This window comes from Corvus cornix, chromosome 17, assembly GCF_000738735.6.
Source record: "Corvus cornix cornix isolate S_Up_H32 chromosome 17, ASM73873v5, whole genome shotgun sequence".
NCBI lineage: Eukaryota > Metazoa > Chordata > Aves > Passeriformes > Corvidae > Corvus > Corvus cornix.
Window position 1 is genome coordinate 1,850,162 of NC_046346.1, and position 14,488 is coordinate 1,864,649.

At 49.4% G+C, this 14,488-nt stretch overlaps 3 protein-coding genes across 16 annotated transcripts in view; 2 read left to right on the forward strand and 1 right to left on the reverse strand.

Moving 5' to 3' along the window:
• The window catches only part of TTLL11 (tubulin tyrosine ligase like 11), a 36,584-nt gene extending 32,636 nt beyond the window's left edge, over positions 1 to 3,948 (forward strand). Inside the window, 1 exon segment of the mRNA XM_039561604.1 lies at positions 825 to 3,948. Coding sequence (XP_039417538.1) covers positions 825 to 1,132 — 308 coding nt within the window. The 3' untranslated portion in view covers positions 1,133 to 3,948.
• Positions 3,949 to 3,995: 47 nt separating this feature from the next.
• LOC120410900 overlaps positions 3,996 to 14,488 on the forward strand; it is a 31,113-nt gene continuing 20,620 nt past the window's right edge. Inside the window, exon 1 of the mRNA XM_039561605.1 lies at positions 3,996 to 4,454. Within this exon, the coding sequence (XP_039417539.1) occupies positions 4,255 to 4,454 (200 nt within the window). The 5' untranslated portion in view covers positions 3,996 to 4,254. The remainder of the gene's footprint in view (positions 4,455 to 14,488) is intronic.
• The window catches only part of LOC104688508 (DAB2 interacting protein), a 163,888-nt gene continuing 158,546 nt past the window's right edge, over positions 9,147 to 14,488 (reverse strand). For 13 of the 14 annotated variants that reach the window (XM_039561595.1, XM_039561596.1, XM_039561597.1 and 10 more), the window contains one exon: positions 9,147 to 14,468. In XM_039561595.1, the coding sequence (XP_039417529.1) occupies positions 14,301 to 14,468 (168 nt within the window). In that variant the 3' untranslated portion in view covers positions 9,147 to 14,300. The remainder of the gene's footprint in view (positions 14,469 to 14,488) is intronic. The other variant, XM_039561592.1, reaches the window with a different exon arrangement.

Sequence of the window (14,488 nt, forward strand, 5' to 3'; positions counted from 1 at the left end):
CATTTTTTTGGCACTGCACAGTTCAGCTGTTTGTTTTTCATTCAGTCAAAACAACTATTGTGGAGTTGCTGGGTATGACTGAAAAAATGGCCTCTTCACCTTCAAAAGGGTTTGTACCTGGTACACGCTGTGCAGGAGGGAAGCAGTGCTTCAAATAAAGTCACATCTTGCTAAGGTGATACTTGGTAATGGGGTTACCTTCATAGTGCTACAGACTGAAATAACACACTGGTGTGAACTTTTGGGTCAGATCCATCTCCAAAAATACAGGGTTGAAAAGACTCCATTCAGCTGCCGACATAAACTTGTTTTTCTCTCCAGCTGGATTGTTCTCCTTGATGCTCAGTATGTTACTATGTGTCTCATTTGGTTTCAACTTAATAATTTTGGCAGCAGAAATCAAGGCTAATACTACATCTATTTAGTGGTGCAATATCCTAAAATGGCTTCTTGCTGTACCATTTAACCTCTGGATTCCAAGCTGAGGTCTGCAAAGCCAGAAGCTGCCTCAGTGATAGAGAATGTCACCCATCTGTAGCCCAGCCTGGGCTTTCCCTGCCCTGAAACACCCAATGAGTGTGACACAAATAAAACATTGGCTTTTGGTCTTTGAAGGATAGACAATTTCTTTTCTTTCTGAGCGTTCCAGATGGCTGCCATTTAAATGCAAAGATGTGAACTAGCACAATTGTTTGTGTTCACACCCATCACACACACATTTGGCCTTGTTGCCACAAGAAACAAGAGATAGTATTATCCCTACGGAATGGAGGCTGCTAGAAATGCTGTGCTCCCGATCTCCTGTGAGCACCTTTTCCTTGCAGGAATGTGTCTGCAGGCCTTTGTGGAAGCTTTCTTCTTCCTGGCCCGGAGGAAATACAAGTCTCTGCCGCTGCACGAGCAGGTGTCGGCGCTGATCGAGTGCTGCGAGTGTCGCCTGGCTGCCCTGCGCAGGAAGCGCCTGGTCTGGGGCTGCGGCATCGCCGAGCGCCAGGAGGCCCTGCCAGGCACGGGGACTGCACCGGGCCCCGGCTGCACCAGCCCTCCTCAACCGCGCGGCCACCAAGCGTTCAGATTCCAGAAATCATCGCAACTAAAGGTGCTGATGTGCCAGGACAGAACTGGGAGTTAGTTAATCCCCAGCTAGGTGCGGGTACTGCTGGAGGAGAGACGGATGTTGGAATTCCTTCATCTGAGAGCGACAGCTGTTTGTTTCAGCTGTATTTTTTATTTATGCTCTTCAAAAAGTCTCCTGCAACCTCCTGTTTTCAAATAACGGCCCTGGCAATGGTTATTTCTTCACCTCTCTGTGGGATTTATGGTGCACGTCCCGTGACAAACTGTGCATTCATCCTGAGTGCGTGGAAGAGAAGGACCAAACACAGGATGATAACCAGCATGATGGGATTGGCTGCACTGGCTGAGAGGCACGCTTGTGTCAAAGGAATTACATTGCTTTGTGTGCACAGGACATGTCACAGAAGCCAAGGAAGGAACTGCAGTCACAAATACCAGACTGGAAACCTGAAACCTGGAATTAACTTGGGGTCAGACTTCAGTCCTTGACCCTCTTCTTTCCATGGCTTGGACTGTACGTGTTGGAATCAATACAGATTTGGTTCATGTCAATGCACTTATTTTTTAAAGTCAGTCTTAAAACACTGAAATCATATTTTGGCTTCTACTTCTTTGTACATGTCTTTGCCATGACAAGTACTGTTAGTTTTTTAGAGAAAAACTAAAACTGTTTATCCTTTTGCTTCCACAGAGCCAATAAGCTTACACTTATTCACAGAAAAACAATTTACTTAAGTTGAATTTGGTGAATCAAGTGGTGGTTTTGTCTTCAGGGATTCGGCGCTGCTTCAGCAGAAAGCTGTAAAGGCCTAAGAGGTCGTTTAAATTCCAGTGGAACCAATCCTGTCACTGACTTTAGCCTAAACTAACTGTATTCTAGGTTTGCTTATTTTTTGTCTTTTGCATGTTTGTTACCCTGTTAGGACCTGCAGTAACATCTAGAGCAGCTCTTTTTTGTGTCTTTGCACATATTCTTCATATTTCCCTTAAATAACAGCGTAACTCTGTACGAATTGGATCTAAGGATGTTGTGTCAAAACTGCTGGGTTGTACTGCTGGAGTTGTACAGAGGAGTCTTTTTCAGGAAGTGAACCATGACTTCCATGATCACACTTCTTGTGGGGGCTAAGCAGAACATGTGACTGTCTGGAAGGACAGGAATAACTTGGAACTTCAGGGCTGTTCAGTGAAATTCTTTGTGGTCTCCTATTTTATTACAATAATGAATGGCTACATCTGAGCTTGATTTTCCTCCTTTGTTCTACTCTTTAATGACTTGGCTTATGTTTCAGTGTCCTCCATGCTATCAGAAATGGCAAAGCTGTAAGATGGGCACTGAGCTTTGGGTTGGAGAACATTCCCTGAGCTCCACGTCAAAGTGTTCCAGTGGCTGGTGCCCCAGAAACATGCTCTGTCAGTGAGGGGGAGTCCACCTGTTTCATGTCAGGGACTAAATGCACACACAGTATTGAGTGAGTTTTCACTTCAGGGAACGTTCATAGAGTTTCTTTCCTGATTTCAGTTTTAAGCAGCATGTGTTTTCCCCAAGTGGCAATAGCAGCATGGCAATGCAATGCAGGAGTCAGGCTGAGCCCACACAAAACTAGTCCCCAGCATGTGTTAATCTCAGATGTGGGCATCCCTTCTCCTTACCTTTTTCTGTAACACAAATGAAATAGTAGTAGATGATCTTTTTTAGTTCAACGGCCAGACTCTTTGAAATTTTATGTATTGTACATAAGAGGACAATTGTAGACTAACTAATGCCACTGCCCTCAGCCTTGTCCAAATTTCATAAAGATTATTGCAGTATGAAGATAAAATGCCAAACTCCAAGGTCTGGCACCTGTCAGAACAAATGAAGCTGAAAGGGTCATTTTTTTCACACTTTCATTGTAATATATTTGAAGACATTCACAAGTTGAAAAATGGTTACTTCTCCTTTTGTGACATCTGACATTTGTCTTGCGATTGGCAGTGTGTTACTGGAAAATGGCTTACAGTTCCTCTCATCTCATGATTGATGTCCTGTAAAGACAGAGTTATAGAGGAGTCGGATTTGAAATGCTATGACTGTGAATGCCTTTCCTTGCACCTTTGAAGTAGTACGATGTGTGGCCTAAAATATCCCAGCTTTGCTATTGTATAACTTACGCTGCTATCAGTGGAATAAATTAACTATTGTATATTGAACACTGATAAGATCTCTCTCTCTATGGGAGACCTTTATACTCTCTGGATCTAATAGAGGTTTTTATAGCTTGTGCATCCACAGGCTGATGCTGCACGCCCTATTCATCTCCCACTTCAAATACGAAGGGTCCCTTGTAGAATAGTCAAAATATTCAATTATCCGCCTCTAGTAATCCAGTGTTCGTGTATTTATGTAATTGGAAAATTGAATGCCATATTATTCTTGGAGGGGGGGAGGGAATAAACCAGGAATGTACTTCAGAGATTTAATAGCAGTCACATTTCTCTTCCCTCCTGTCTAATTCAATTTCTTCTGAATATTATTTAGCATCCAATTTCATAGAGCCTTTAAGTTACCAGTCTGTGCCCATGCAAATGACCAAGAGACACTTTATCCAGGATATGAATGCTAATGCACTGATAATCTGTTAATCCTGAGGTACCTCTCTAGCTAAAGAAACAATACATGAAAGGTAGCAGGCGTTGGGGTTTTTTAACAGCACTTTTGTATATATTCTCTTCAGAGAATACCACAGCACTGCACTCATGATTCTTTTTATGACATATATGATATAAATATTGTATACCAGTGAAATCTTTCTTGTTATCAAACACACTGGGTTTGGTATTCCTCTCTGGGTAGATATCAGAATAAAACAACATCTAATGAAAATTTGAGGCAAGTGAGTCCAGAATTTCAACCCTCTTCCCTGCAGGCTTGTGTGCAGCCTGAATGTGCCCGGACTCGCTCAGTGATTCCTCGTTCCATTTGTGTTCTTTCTCTGCACCAGGCTGTTGCAGGTAAGTCTCCTAAAATCTGCCCTGGGCTCTGGACACTGCTTGTCCTCTGTCCGCCACGCCCGTCCCTGCCGAAGGTTCTGGAATATTGCCCAGACCCCAGACGGATCCCCTCGCTGGGCGCACACCTGTGGCTATTTCCTTAAAAGGAAGGGCGGGGGCGGTGCCCCGCTAATTACTCAGTTAATGACCAGCTGGGAGACCCAAGTCCACCTGTACCCAGTTGGTCTCCTCGGCGCGAGCTGCCCCCGTTGCCGGGCGGTGCCTCCCGGTTACGGGCTTTCCCCTCAGGGCCGCAGGAGGTCATGGTGGCCTTCTCGGGGACGGAGTTGCGGAGCCCTGGTGATGAGGAGGATCTCGTCCCGCTCCAGCCCGAGCCTGGCGGGGTAGGTTCGCTTTCCCTTGTGCTGGGTGCTCGGGTCAGGCGGGCATTTCGGGGCATGGCTCCTGCACTGCTTTATGAGGGAGTCCCCCAGGGCTGTGCTGGGGTTGTAGGAAGCTGAGGGCCGGCCAGTCCCGCTCTGCAGGGACGCTATTCGGTTTCACGGAGCAAAACTGTGGGGTGACTTCTCGGTTAGATCCTCCCGATGGAGCCCCGTGGGCTTCCTGGAGAGCCTCGCGCAGCAAGATGTCCCCGGGAGGATCCCAGGCGCGGGCAGAGCGCGGCGCTTCCAGAACTTTCTGGCGGCAGGGGCCGTGAGGGGGGGAAGGGGCCGTGAGGCGGGGAAGGGGCCCCGGCGGGTTGTCAGTGCACACCCGGGGTGAAGTGGGGCGTTTCCATAGTAATGTCCAGGGTTTCCCCTCCATGCGCCGGACTGAGCCCTGTCAGTGGCCGGTGGACATGAGCGTGAAGGAGCTAGTAGGTGCTGCGCTTTGTGCTTTATTCCACCCCCCGTCTCTGTCACAGCGGAGGTTGATCAGGACCTCCTGGAACGGGGAGTACTGCATGGCATAGCTCCGTGTGGGGGAATCTCATCCCACTCTGTGCCATGGCCAGGGACACCTTCCTCTATCCCAGGTTGCCCTAAGCCCCATCCAGCCTGGCCTTGGACACTTCCAGGGATCCAGGAGCCTCCCCACCCTCACATGGATTTCCTCTGCTTTCTCAGAGGTCCTGCTCCCTCTGGAGACACCTGGCTGTGCCTCACAGGGGTCCCGCAGCTCCTTGCTGCTCACCTTAGCAAGAACAAACTGCTCCAAGCACAAGCTGAACACTTGATTTTCTTAGGTACCGACTCTGCTCACGGAGTTACCCCCTCCTTGGGCCAAACTGATGGGCACTGCTGGCACACCTCAGCCTGAGAGAGCACACTGGGTCTGTCCCTTTGCCCGCTGCAGATGTCCTGAGTGGATGAGAGATGGTGTTGGGGCTTCAAATTCCTGCTGAAATAGCAGCAGTGAGGTGTCTACATCTGCCCAGCTATGCTTGACTTGTCTTGCTTTGCCCTCTGGTTGTTCCTTCATAAGGGGAAATTGATAAAGTATTTATTTTTCTCTGGCTGTTTCCATCTGCACTGCCTGGAGAGCATCCTCTGGCTCACTTGGTTTGTTCCAGCAGGATGAGGTTCCGAGCCTCCTGCTATCCCTTCCCCAACCGCATGCAGCCCAACTCGTGCTTTTCTCTGAGATTATTTCTGCTTTACTTACCTTCACTTCACCTTAAGCACACACACAAAAAATCATCAGCGCTACCCAGATAAATCCATCTGGTCTCTGTCTCAGCCTCATTTAACCTCCCATTGAAGAGATTGTATCACATGGTATTCAGCTGGAACCTATTACCTTGCATGCCCAAGCATATCACATTGAATTACCCTGGCCCACAGGCCTGCGGTGTTTGCTAATAGCTAATGGCTGCTTTTAACTTAGAGGTGATTTATTCGAGCGCGTTTCTATTCGCAGTGCAGCGGGGGGGGGGGTGTGGCACTATGTTAACCAGAGCTCAGCGAGTGAGCGCCGGCTCGGTGGGATGGCTGAAGGCAGCCTGGCTTCACAGCTCCGCCAGATGCTGACGTTTCCCAGCATTCCCGTTCCCCACCATTCCCGTTCCTCACCGCTGTCCCAGATGCAGCAACTGTTAGGGACTAGGAGTGGCTGCTCCTGGCTGCACGCAGCAAGAGATGCGGGAGGGTCACAGTGCTCTGCCTGCCTGCTGTCACCAACCTGAATGCCAGGGAACTTATGGCACTTCCTTGCGCTCAGGAATGTCCCGGGAAGGGGGCAGTGTCCCCACACGCTGTCCCCTACCCTCTGCCTCAACTGCTTCTGTGGGAGACCAATGTTTTTTGCAGTTTTGATGGCAAAATTAACTTTACTTGTGTTATTGCTGAATTTACTGCAGGTGTAGTGTAAAATTGGTATGAAATTGCAGTAAAAGACAAAATCGAAAGCCTGTTATGGTGATGTGAAGCAATTTTCCCTCTTACTTTGCCTCATCAGTGGAAATACAAAAGCCCTTCTGCAGGTTAGGTTCAGATACACTGGTGAACAAGTGGGAGTTTTGGTTGCAAACCCACTCCCTGATTTGTGGTTTGCTGAGTCTTGGGCCTCATGTTTGTCCTCTTGTCAGCCCCGATCCCCCAGCACACAGCTCTCTGTGCTCAGGGGGTGAGGAGGGACCGTGGCTTCCAGGAGGAAGAGTGTAGCGACTGTAATAAATCAAAGTCAATCAACTTGGGAGCTCTGTTATTCAGGCTTCATTCTTTGATGATGTAGCACAAAAATCAAATGGTTGAAGTTATTCAATTATGGCTCATACCACCAATGGGGAGGTCTGATCATGTACACGGCCTGCATCAATATTATTTATGTGTCGAGGAGCTGTGCTGGCTGTCAGGTGGGAAATGGCAGAAATCCTACATGTGTCCAAGTTCTTCTCTCTCTTCCTCCCACCTTACTTAATAACCAAGTAACCTGATCTGCTGTCTGTCTAAGATCAATAATAGCACAGGCACATCATAACAAGCTGGAAAACATTTTTCCTGAGTGTCTCAGGACACTGCAGGTGCTGAGGTGATGGTGGGGAAGGAGGTGCTGCCTGGCACAGGACACAAACCATCTCCATCCTGGCCTGGCTGCAGGCAGCACCGCTGGCCCTTCCTGCAGGATGTGGAAGAGTGTGGGTAGTCAATAGACGTGGATAAAATAAAGTTGTGAACAGCAGCAGGAGCTAAAATAGCAACATCAATAGCAGTTTCCAGATAATGATCTAATTAGCACAAACAACAAGTTTCCACTAATGACTCTTGTTCTTCCAGCTCCTTCCTTTCTGCTTGCTTGTCATTATTGACTCTCTGGCAGGGAGCGGCTGTGCTCCCGTCTCTGGGGCCAAGGCTTTGGAGGTTTGTTTACTGCCTGGCTTTGAATTACTTCTCCAGAGGATGTTTGCTCAGGAGCCTGGGCTGCTGTGCGTGGGATGGCTGCGTGCAGAAGGTGGAGGGGGAGGAAAGTCAGCTGTTTGGCTTTTGTAGCTTTCAGGAAGCCTTGGGAAAGTTGTGCTCCTACTGCATGTCCCTGTTGTAAAAATAAGGATGCTGACGTTCACCCACTGCAGTGGAGTGGGAGCTGGCTGCTTGTGAAGGGCTTGGGAAGCTGTGAGGGAAAGATGCTTGTGAGGAGCAGATTAGAGACTGTTGAGGAGCAGACCCAAGCTGTTTCTGTCCCTTCCCTCCCTAGGTATGAGCCTTGTCTCTGCACCTCCCTGCCTCCCTCCCACTGAAACAAACAGGTTCTTCTGTGCTCTTAAGGCCTCAGTTTGACAAGTATTGGCTAAATGCTGTCACTTTCTCGGTTGTCAGTGGCCACTGTTCTGGCTGCTGCTTTGTCCTCAGTTGTGGTGGGCAGGATTCTTGCATTTGCCTGTTTTGAAGATGCCCAGTTCTGACATCTCCCAGCTGCCAGTTGCTGCTGTGGGACTTGGCTTTGCTAGGGCGACGGAGTGAGACCACGGCTGCACCACCTCAGCCTTGCCTGAGGTGCTTACTGGGCTGTACTGGAGAAGGTGCTGCCCTGCACCAGGAGCAGTTCATGGGCCAGTGACTCTCACTAAACTCAGAACAAACTCTGTAAGGGTGCAATTACTGGAACATCATTATTGCTGATGAGTCTTGTGCTAAAATGACTCTCCAGATTAAAAACCTCAAGCAAACGCATCTGCGTTCCCCAGCCTCCCAGCCTCGTATTCCTGTGGTTGTTCTGGCTGCTGATCTGCAATTCAGAGTCTCACTTCTCCCAGCCCTGCCCGTCTGCCGGGGCCCACTGGGAGCAGCTGCAGCCGGGCTCCGGAGCCGCAGATGCTGAGAGCTGTCAAGTGCACAGAGATGTTCTGGGTGTTTTTGGCTGAGAATTCAGCTCTGCTCTAATGAAGCCGAACAGCCGCTAAGGAGGTTTTATTCAAGTCAAGGTGGTTTTGACTAATCCCTCCTTGCAGCGTTTTCTGAGGTGCTCTGTGTTTCCAGGGCTGCATTTTTCTTTCTCTCAACCTTCAAAGTCAACAGTGATGAGGGGGATGGCAGAGCCCTGAGGAAGGATTTTGGCCTGGATGGGTTTTGCCTTCCCTCCCTGGGCAGGTGCGGTTCCTGATAGGAACAGGAGGAGGCTTGTCCCAGCTGGGCAGCTCAAGCTGCTGGCAGCCAGCAGAGCCCAGTGCCCAGCCCGGCTCCAGTGCTGCTGAGCACAGGAATAGCCACAGGTGCTCTCCACATCCCGACTCATTTCGATGCAGCCAGCCTGTCTTACACCTCTCCCGGAGGAGCTAATTATGGTGATGTTAATGAGGCAGAGGTGCTGATGCTGCCCAGGGTTTTAATGACTTTCCTCCAAGTTTTCTGCTGCTTTTACTGGAGGCAGAAGGGTGGTTTGTAAGGAGTGGTGGGGGCAGGAGCAGGCCTGACTGTCAGGCCCCCCCGAGCACGTGAAAGGAAGGTGGTGGAGCCAGGTCAGGGCTAAAATACTATTGGGAGCAAATTGCAATGATCTGTTTGGGGAGGCAGATAAGACACGTTTGTGTGTGCATGTGGCATGTGCCAGGCTGCTCTAAAAGCTGGAAATGACTGAGTAGAGGTGCTGGAGCACTTACGTAAAATATCTAAATAAATCTTTAATATTTCTAATTGCAAATGTACATAAATTGCACAGCCACATCATTTCTTTGAACACCAACAACTTTCTCTGTACATTATTACATAGTTTAAAAGGAGCTGAAGGAGATTCAGCAAACACTTCCACTTTGCTTTTTTGTTTTTTAAACATACTTACAAAAAAAGATTTGTTTTTCTTTATAAGAGGATATAAAACATAGCGACTGCTTATCAGGAACAAGTATCAGCCTAAGCAGATATACAGAGAGAGGTATATCTTAAGACACAGTGATGTATGATAAAGGAATATGTGAACATGGATGCTGCACTCTGGGGTACTGGTAGCTGATGCAGAGCCACATGGCATTTACAGCAATGTCACAGCTCAGGTGATCTGTGAAAGTCAATGCTTGAACGTGACACCCTTTTCCAAAGCATGGTTGTTTCTGGATGTTGTGCAACGCCCTCAGGATTGGATTTGGTTTGGAAAGCCCATGAGCTGCATGTTCTCATGCTGCTGTTGTCCTCCTGCTCCCCCACGTGTGATTTTCCCCAAGGGAGAAGGAAAAGGCAGCAGTTACCTGTGTGGGGTCAGAGCAGGGCAGGTGCCACTGTCTGAGCCTCCTGGCTGAGCGGTTTCCTCTGAAACGGCCCTGAGGCTCAGAGACCAGCTGGGGATGGGCAGGGAGTGTCCCTTCTTGTGGCCACTGAAGGGAGCTTGTGGTGGCCATGAGGCTGTGGCTCTGACCCAGACCAGGTCCCAGTCCTGGCCAGCCTGGAGGCCTGGATTGCTTTGAATGCAGACCTTTGGGAGGAAGTGACCCCAACAGTCAGTGCAGGTGGGAAGGACGGAGCGCCCACCCAGGGACATTGTCACAGGTGTTCCCTTTGGACTTCGGCTTCGTGCTCTCCAGGCAAAGCTGTGTGTGAAGGACAGGGCAGGGACTGTGGTGGAGCTGCTGGACCCGCTGGTCACAGACTATCAGAAAGGCCTCACCCCAGGGCTGCTCACCCTGTCCTGGGATTGCTGGGGGAAATGAGCCCCTCTCAGATCAGACCCCTGGACCACAGCCTGTGGCTCTCCTGGCTGAACATATCAGTGTATCTGCCATCTGTGACTGAAATTCCTCTCCTTGTCCATCACAGAACAGAGCTCAGCACGTTTTCTATTGCATCTGTGTGTGGACATTAGGAACAGGAAAACACCTATGAGCTATCTAAACTTTGGGAATTATTGATTCCTTGCTGATTGCTTTCCTAGGAGAGCCTGTGACACCTCACTGAGGTCCAGCAAGTCCCTATGCCCTTTAGGAATAGTCATAGTAGCAGAACCTGTGTCCTGCAACCTGCAGCAACCTCTGGGACTGGCTCCCAGACCAGAGGGTTCCACGTGTTCTCACAGTGCAATCAGTGCTTTACAGCTGCAAAAGCAGAAAACAAAACCAACCAGACTCAAATGACAATGCGGAGTGACACCGGACTCTTTGGATGGTGGCAGGATCTGCTTAAACTGGTGCAAAAGGGGCTGGTGACTACACTGTAGTATTAGTTGGCATGGAGAAGGACTGGGGTCCCTCCCATCTTTTGGCACTGAAGCCATAATCCCTGTCCAAAATGATGATACTTAAAGTCCGCAGAGACCTTGGGATACTGGTCAGTCCATTTCATCCCCCTTCACACAAAATCGCTCATTTTTTCAGGAGCGTTCACTACAGTTTAACAAAACCCCAAATCAAAACTCTTAGAATCTTTGAGGTGGGCCCACCACAAATCTGGATCCATGGCTTTGCTGCCTTCCCTTCCCTCAGATCCCCAAGGGAGGAGGCTGGAATCAGAATGTGGGTCTGGATCCAGATTTGGCAGCCCGAGCCCACCTCTCCAACACAGCAGTGAGATACAGCCAAATCCTGACCAAATAAGCAGCACCAGAAGTAAGTTACTATATACAACTGTTAGTGAGATAGATACGGTACAGTAAACACTGAGAACATTTACAAAAAAATATTAAGACTTGTATTAAGATAAAAATTGGAGTGTTTTTGCTTTGTTTACACTTTGACGAGTTTGCACTAGAACAGCCTCTTACTGTAGAAAGCGCAAGAACCGGAAAGGAAATGGAGCCGATCACAAAGCCTTGGGGACAGCGGTGGTTTGCTCTGGTGCTGCAGCACCTCTCGGGATCCAGGTATTGCTACGCCAGGTACCAGCTCCGAGGCCACGGCAGGGAACGCGTGGGGCTCCCACACTCACTCACACACGCACACATGCACAGAAATGTACAGCTTATAAATAACAGAAACACAGACTGAAGGAACAGAACTGAGCCTGGACCTGAACACCTGCCCCCAAATCTTTTTAGGGGAGGGTTCACAGTTAGGTCCAGTTGTTGACAGTTGCAGGGGAAGAAAATGGGGAAAAACGGGGGAATTTCTACTGTAACGAGACTTCATCCTGATTTGAATTTCTTTTTGTACTGGCTCGGGAAACTAAGCAACAACTCCAGAAGGTGTTGGCACTGGAACTTTTAAGATTTTAATAACTGGCTGTGGAAGGATTTAAGCATTCCTGCTATTTCAGCAGAACAATGTGTTCAGTAATTTGCAAGTTTGAGGGTAACCAGGAGTTTGTGACAGATCGGGACAGGGCGGGGGGGAGCAGTGCCTTGGCTTGTGATTGAGGAGAAGATTAAGATGTACTGTGCTTAGCTTCAGCACTAAACAATTGGTTTGTGGGTGTTTCTTTTTCCAGCTCTTACGGAGAGCACTGACTGCATCCCAAAATTACTTCCATGTATGAATGGAAACGTTGCTGGTGGGACGCCCGCCCCATACCCTGTTAGCATTTCCATTCCTCTATGTCACTTCTGTCTTGAAAAACTCCAGTCTCTCACAACACAAATACTTAGAATGCAAAACGATCAGCTCTAAACAGACATCTCAGGGCAAAAGCGTTTAAAATAGTCTTTTTGCAGGGTTCTTATCATGTATTTGACTCTGAGACAGTGGCAGGTGTAAATCTACGTACCCAACGGTTCACAGTACCCTGTATAGTCCTAACCTGTCTGGGTCTTTCTCCAGTTGTAACCTTGTCAGATTTGTGAGGTTCTTCAAAGCCATCTGTGCTAGTCTCCAAAATTCAAAGGTGACTGTACTTGCCATAAGTACTGAGTTATGACATTGCTCTGAGGAGCTCCTTTTGGGGTTTGCTGTGTGCTGCACCCCTCGGCAGGTGTTGGCGGGGTGCGGAGACCTCAGTGCAACACGTTCGCTCCTCCTGGGCTTGGCCCAGGGCTTCCAGGGACCAGAAAAACGTGTAGGAAAAAGAGCATCTTTAATTTTGCAAACGATTGCATGAGGAAGAATGCTGTTAAGGAGCCTTATGGCTGTGGGGCAGCACGGCAATGCAGAGCTTACTGGCAAAGTGTCCTGCTCAGGCAGCCTGGGAAGTGTGAGGCTGAAGACGGTACCTAAGCAGAGCAGAGCTCAAGGAACGTCCTAGTCCCTTGGACTGTACATTTACACATGGCAGGAGGAGCTAGGACAGGCGTTGAGCAGTGTGTTAACCTTTAGAGGGAGCATAGGCAGATGTCCTGTACACTGTACACTGTCATCCGTATCTCAGAGAAACCTCTGGCTCTCAGTACGAGGGACCTGCTCTGAGAGTGGGACTTGTGAAGGACTAACTGCAAGAACCACAAACCAATAAACACCGTGGCGGCAGGTCAGCGGCACAACCCCCGTGAAGGGGTGCCCCCTCCGCTGAGCACAACGTGTCTGTGCCGAAGCTGCGCGTTCGGCGCTGGGAAAGTCTAATCCTGGCTTATGCCTGCACAGTGCTCCTGACAAGGGGCCTTTCGGTGGTGGCTGCTGTTCTTGGTGGTTATTCCCTTATGACCATGTTTTACATTCTTCAAGCCGGTTAATTTCCATGCAGTGCTCATTCCCAATTTAAAGAGGACAGTATTCCAGAAAATGGGATCTTTTTTTTTCTAATGCATACTGTGAAAGAAAAGAAATACAATTACCGATCTTCATGGGTCTTCAGGGCTTTTTCTTGTTTCTTTGTCTGTTTTTTTCCCCAGAACTAGTAAAACTCTCAGCACAGAGCATTCCATCCCCACAATGAACCCTTGATCAAGCAGGAAGCTGCCACTCCATGTAGCCCCTCGCTCCCCCTCTACCACAACAGGCACCAGCAAATCCAGCCCCTGTCCCTCAATCACAGCTCAGGGACCAAGCTCAGGCAACATTCACTTTATTCTGTGGCGGGAAGTGTGCGTGGGACAGTGCCTGGGGCTATTGCTTACAAAACTCTTCCCCTTTATTTGTGAGAGAGCAGAAGCTGTCGAGAGGAATTGAATTCCCATTCACCACGTGTCAGCTCCTCCCTCCACTCCTCTGCCAGAGTCTTGGCCTTGCTCTGTGCCCCTGGGCTGCCCAGGGACCCCCAGCAGCACCAGTCCTGCCCCCCTGCCACCGGGGTTCCCCACACAGCACCCATTCGGCCACCACACCGCCCTGACCTTCCATCTGCGCTGTGCTCCCTGTATGGGCGGAGTTAATTAAACACTAATTAGCAGCATAAATGCCCTGTGGATGCAGGAAAAGTCAGTGGCCTCACAGAAGCCACCAGGAAGGACGCTGGGCTCGGCTGGGGTTCACTTTGGGAGGGCTGTGCTCCGGGGGGAGTCACAGGAGGAGCGGGCCAGGCTTTGCTGCCATCGCTCGGATGCTACATCCAGCGGCACACTTGGAACTGGACTTACTGGGCCCCTGCCTTCTGCAGGCTCTGCCCAGCTCCCTTTATTTTGCTTACTGCAGTGACAAGGACGTTACTCCTTGCTGGGAGGGGTGAGGCATATCCTTTGGGCAGTTTAGAAGGAAAAGGTTACTTTTGTTTAAACATTAAACACTGATTCAAATCCAACAGTGACAGCGATTCTCAAATATATGTTATTTCCTTATGCCACTCATCTCACACTCGACATTCCCGTCCCTCAATGTGCTGGCAGGACATCTCCCAGCAGGGTCAGTCAGCGCCGTCCGCAGTAAGGAGCTGGTGCTCGGGGAGCAGCCGTTCTCTGAAGCCGCGGCTCACGCCTGCTGTGCACGGTCCCTCCGGCCAGGCCTCTCCTGCGGCAGCGCCCTCCGCGCGTTAACAATTACTGCTGTTTCTGAATTCTCCATTCTCTGTAATCTGCAATTTAGTTGGGTTTGTGGGGGAGATCCCATTACGTGTCTGCATGCTGTACCTCTCTTTCAGTTGAGTAAGGGCACTCATTAGCCGTGCGTTGGCAGCATCCAGGGAAGCAATGCGTTTCTCCTGCAAGCAAACGGGCAGAG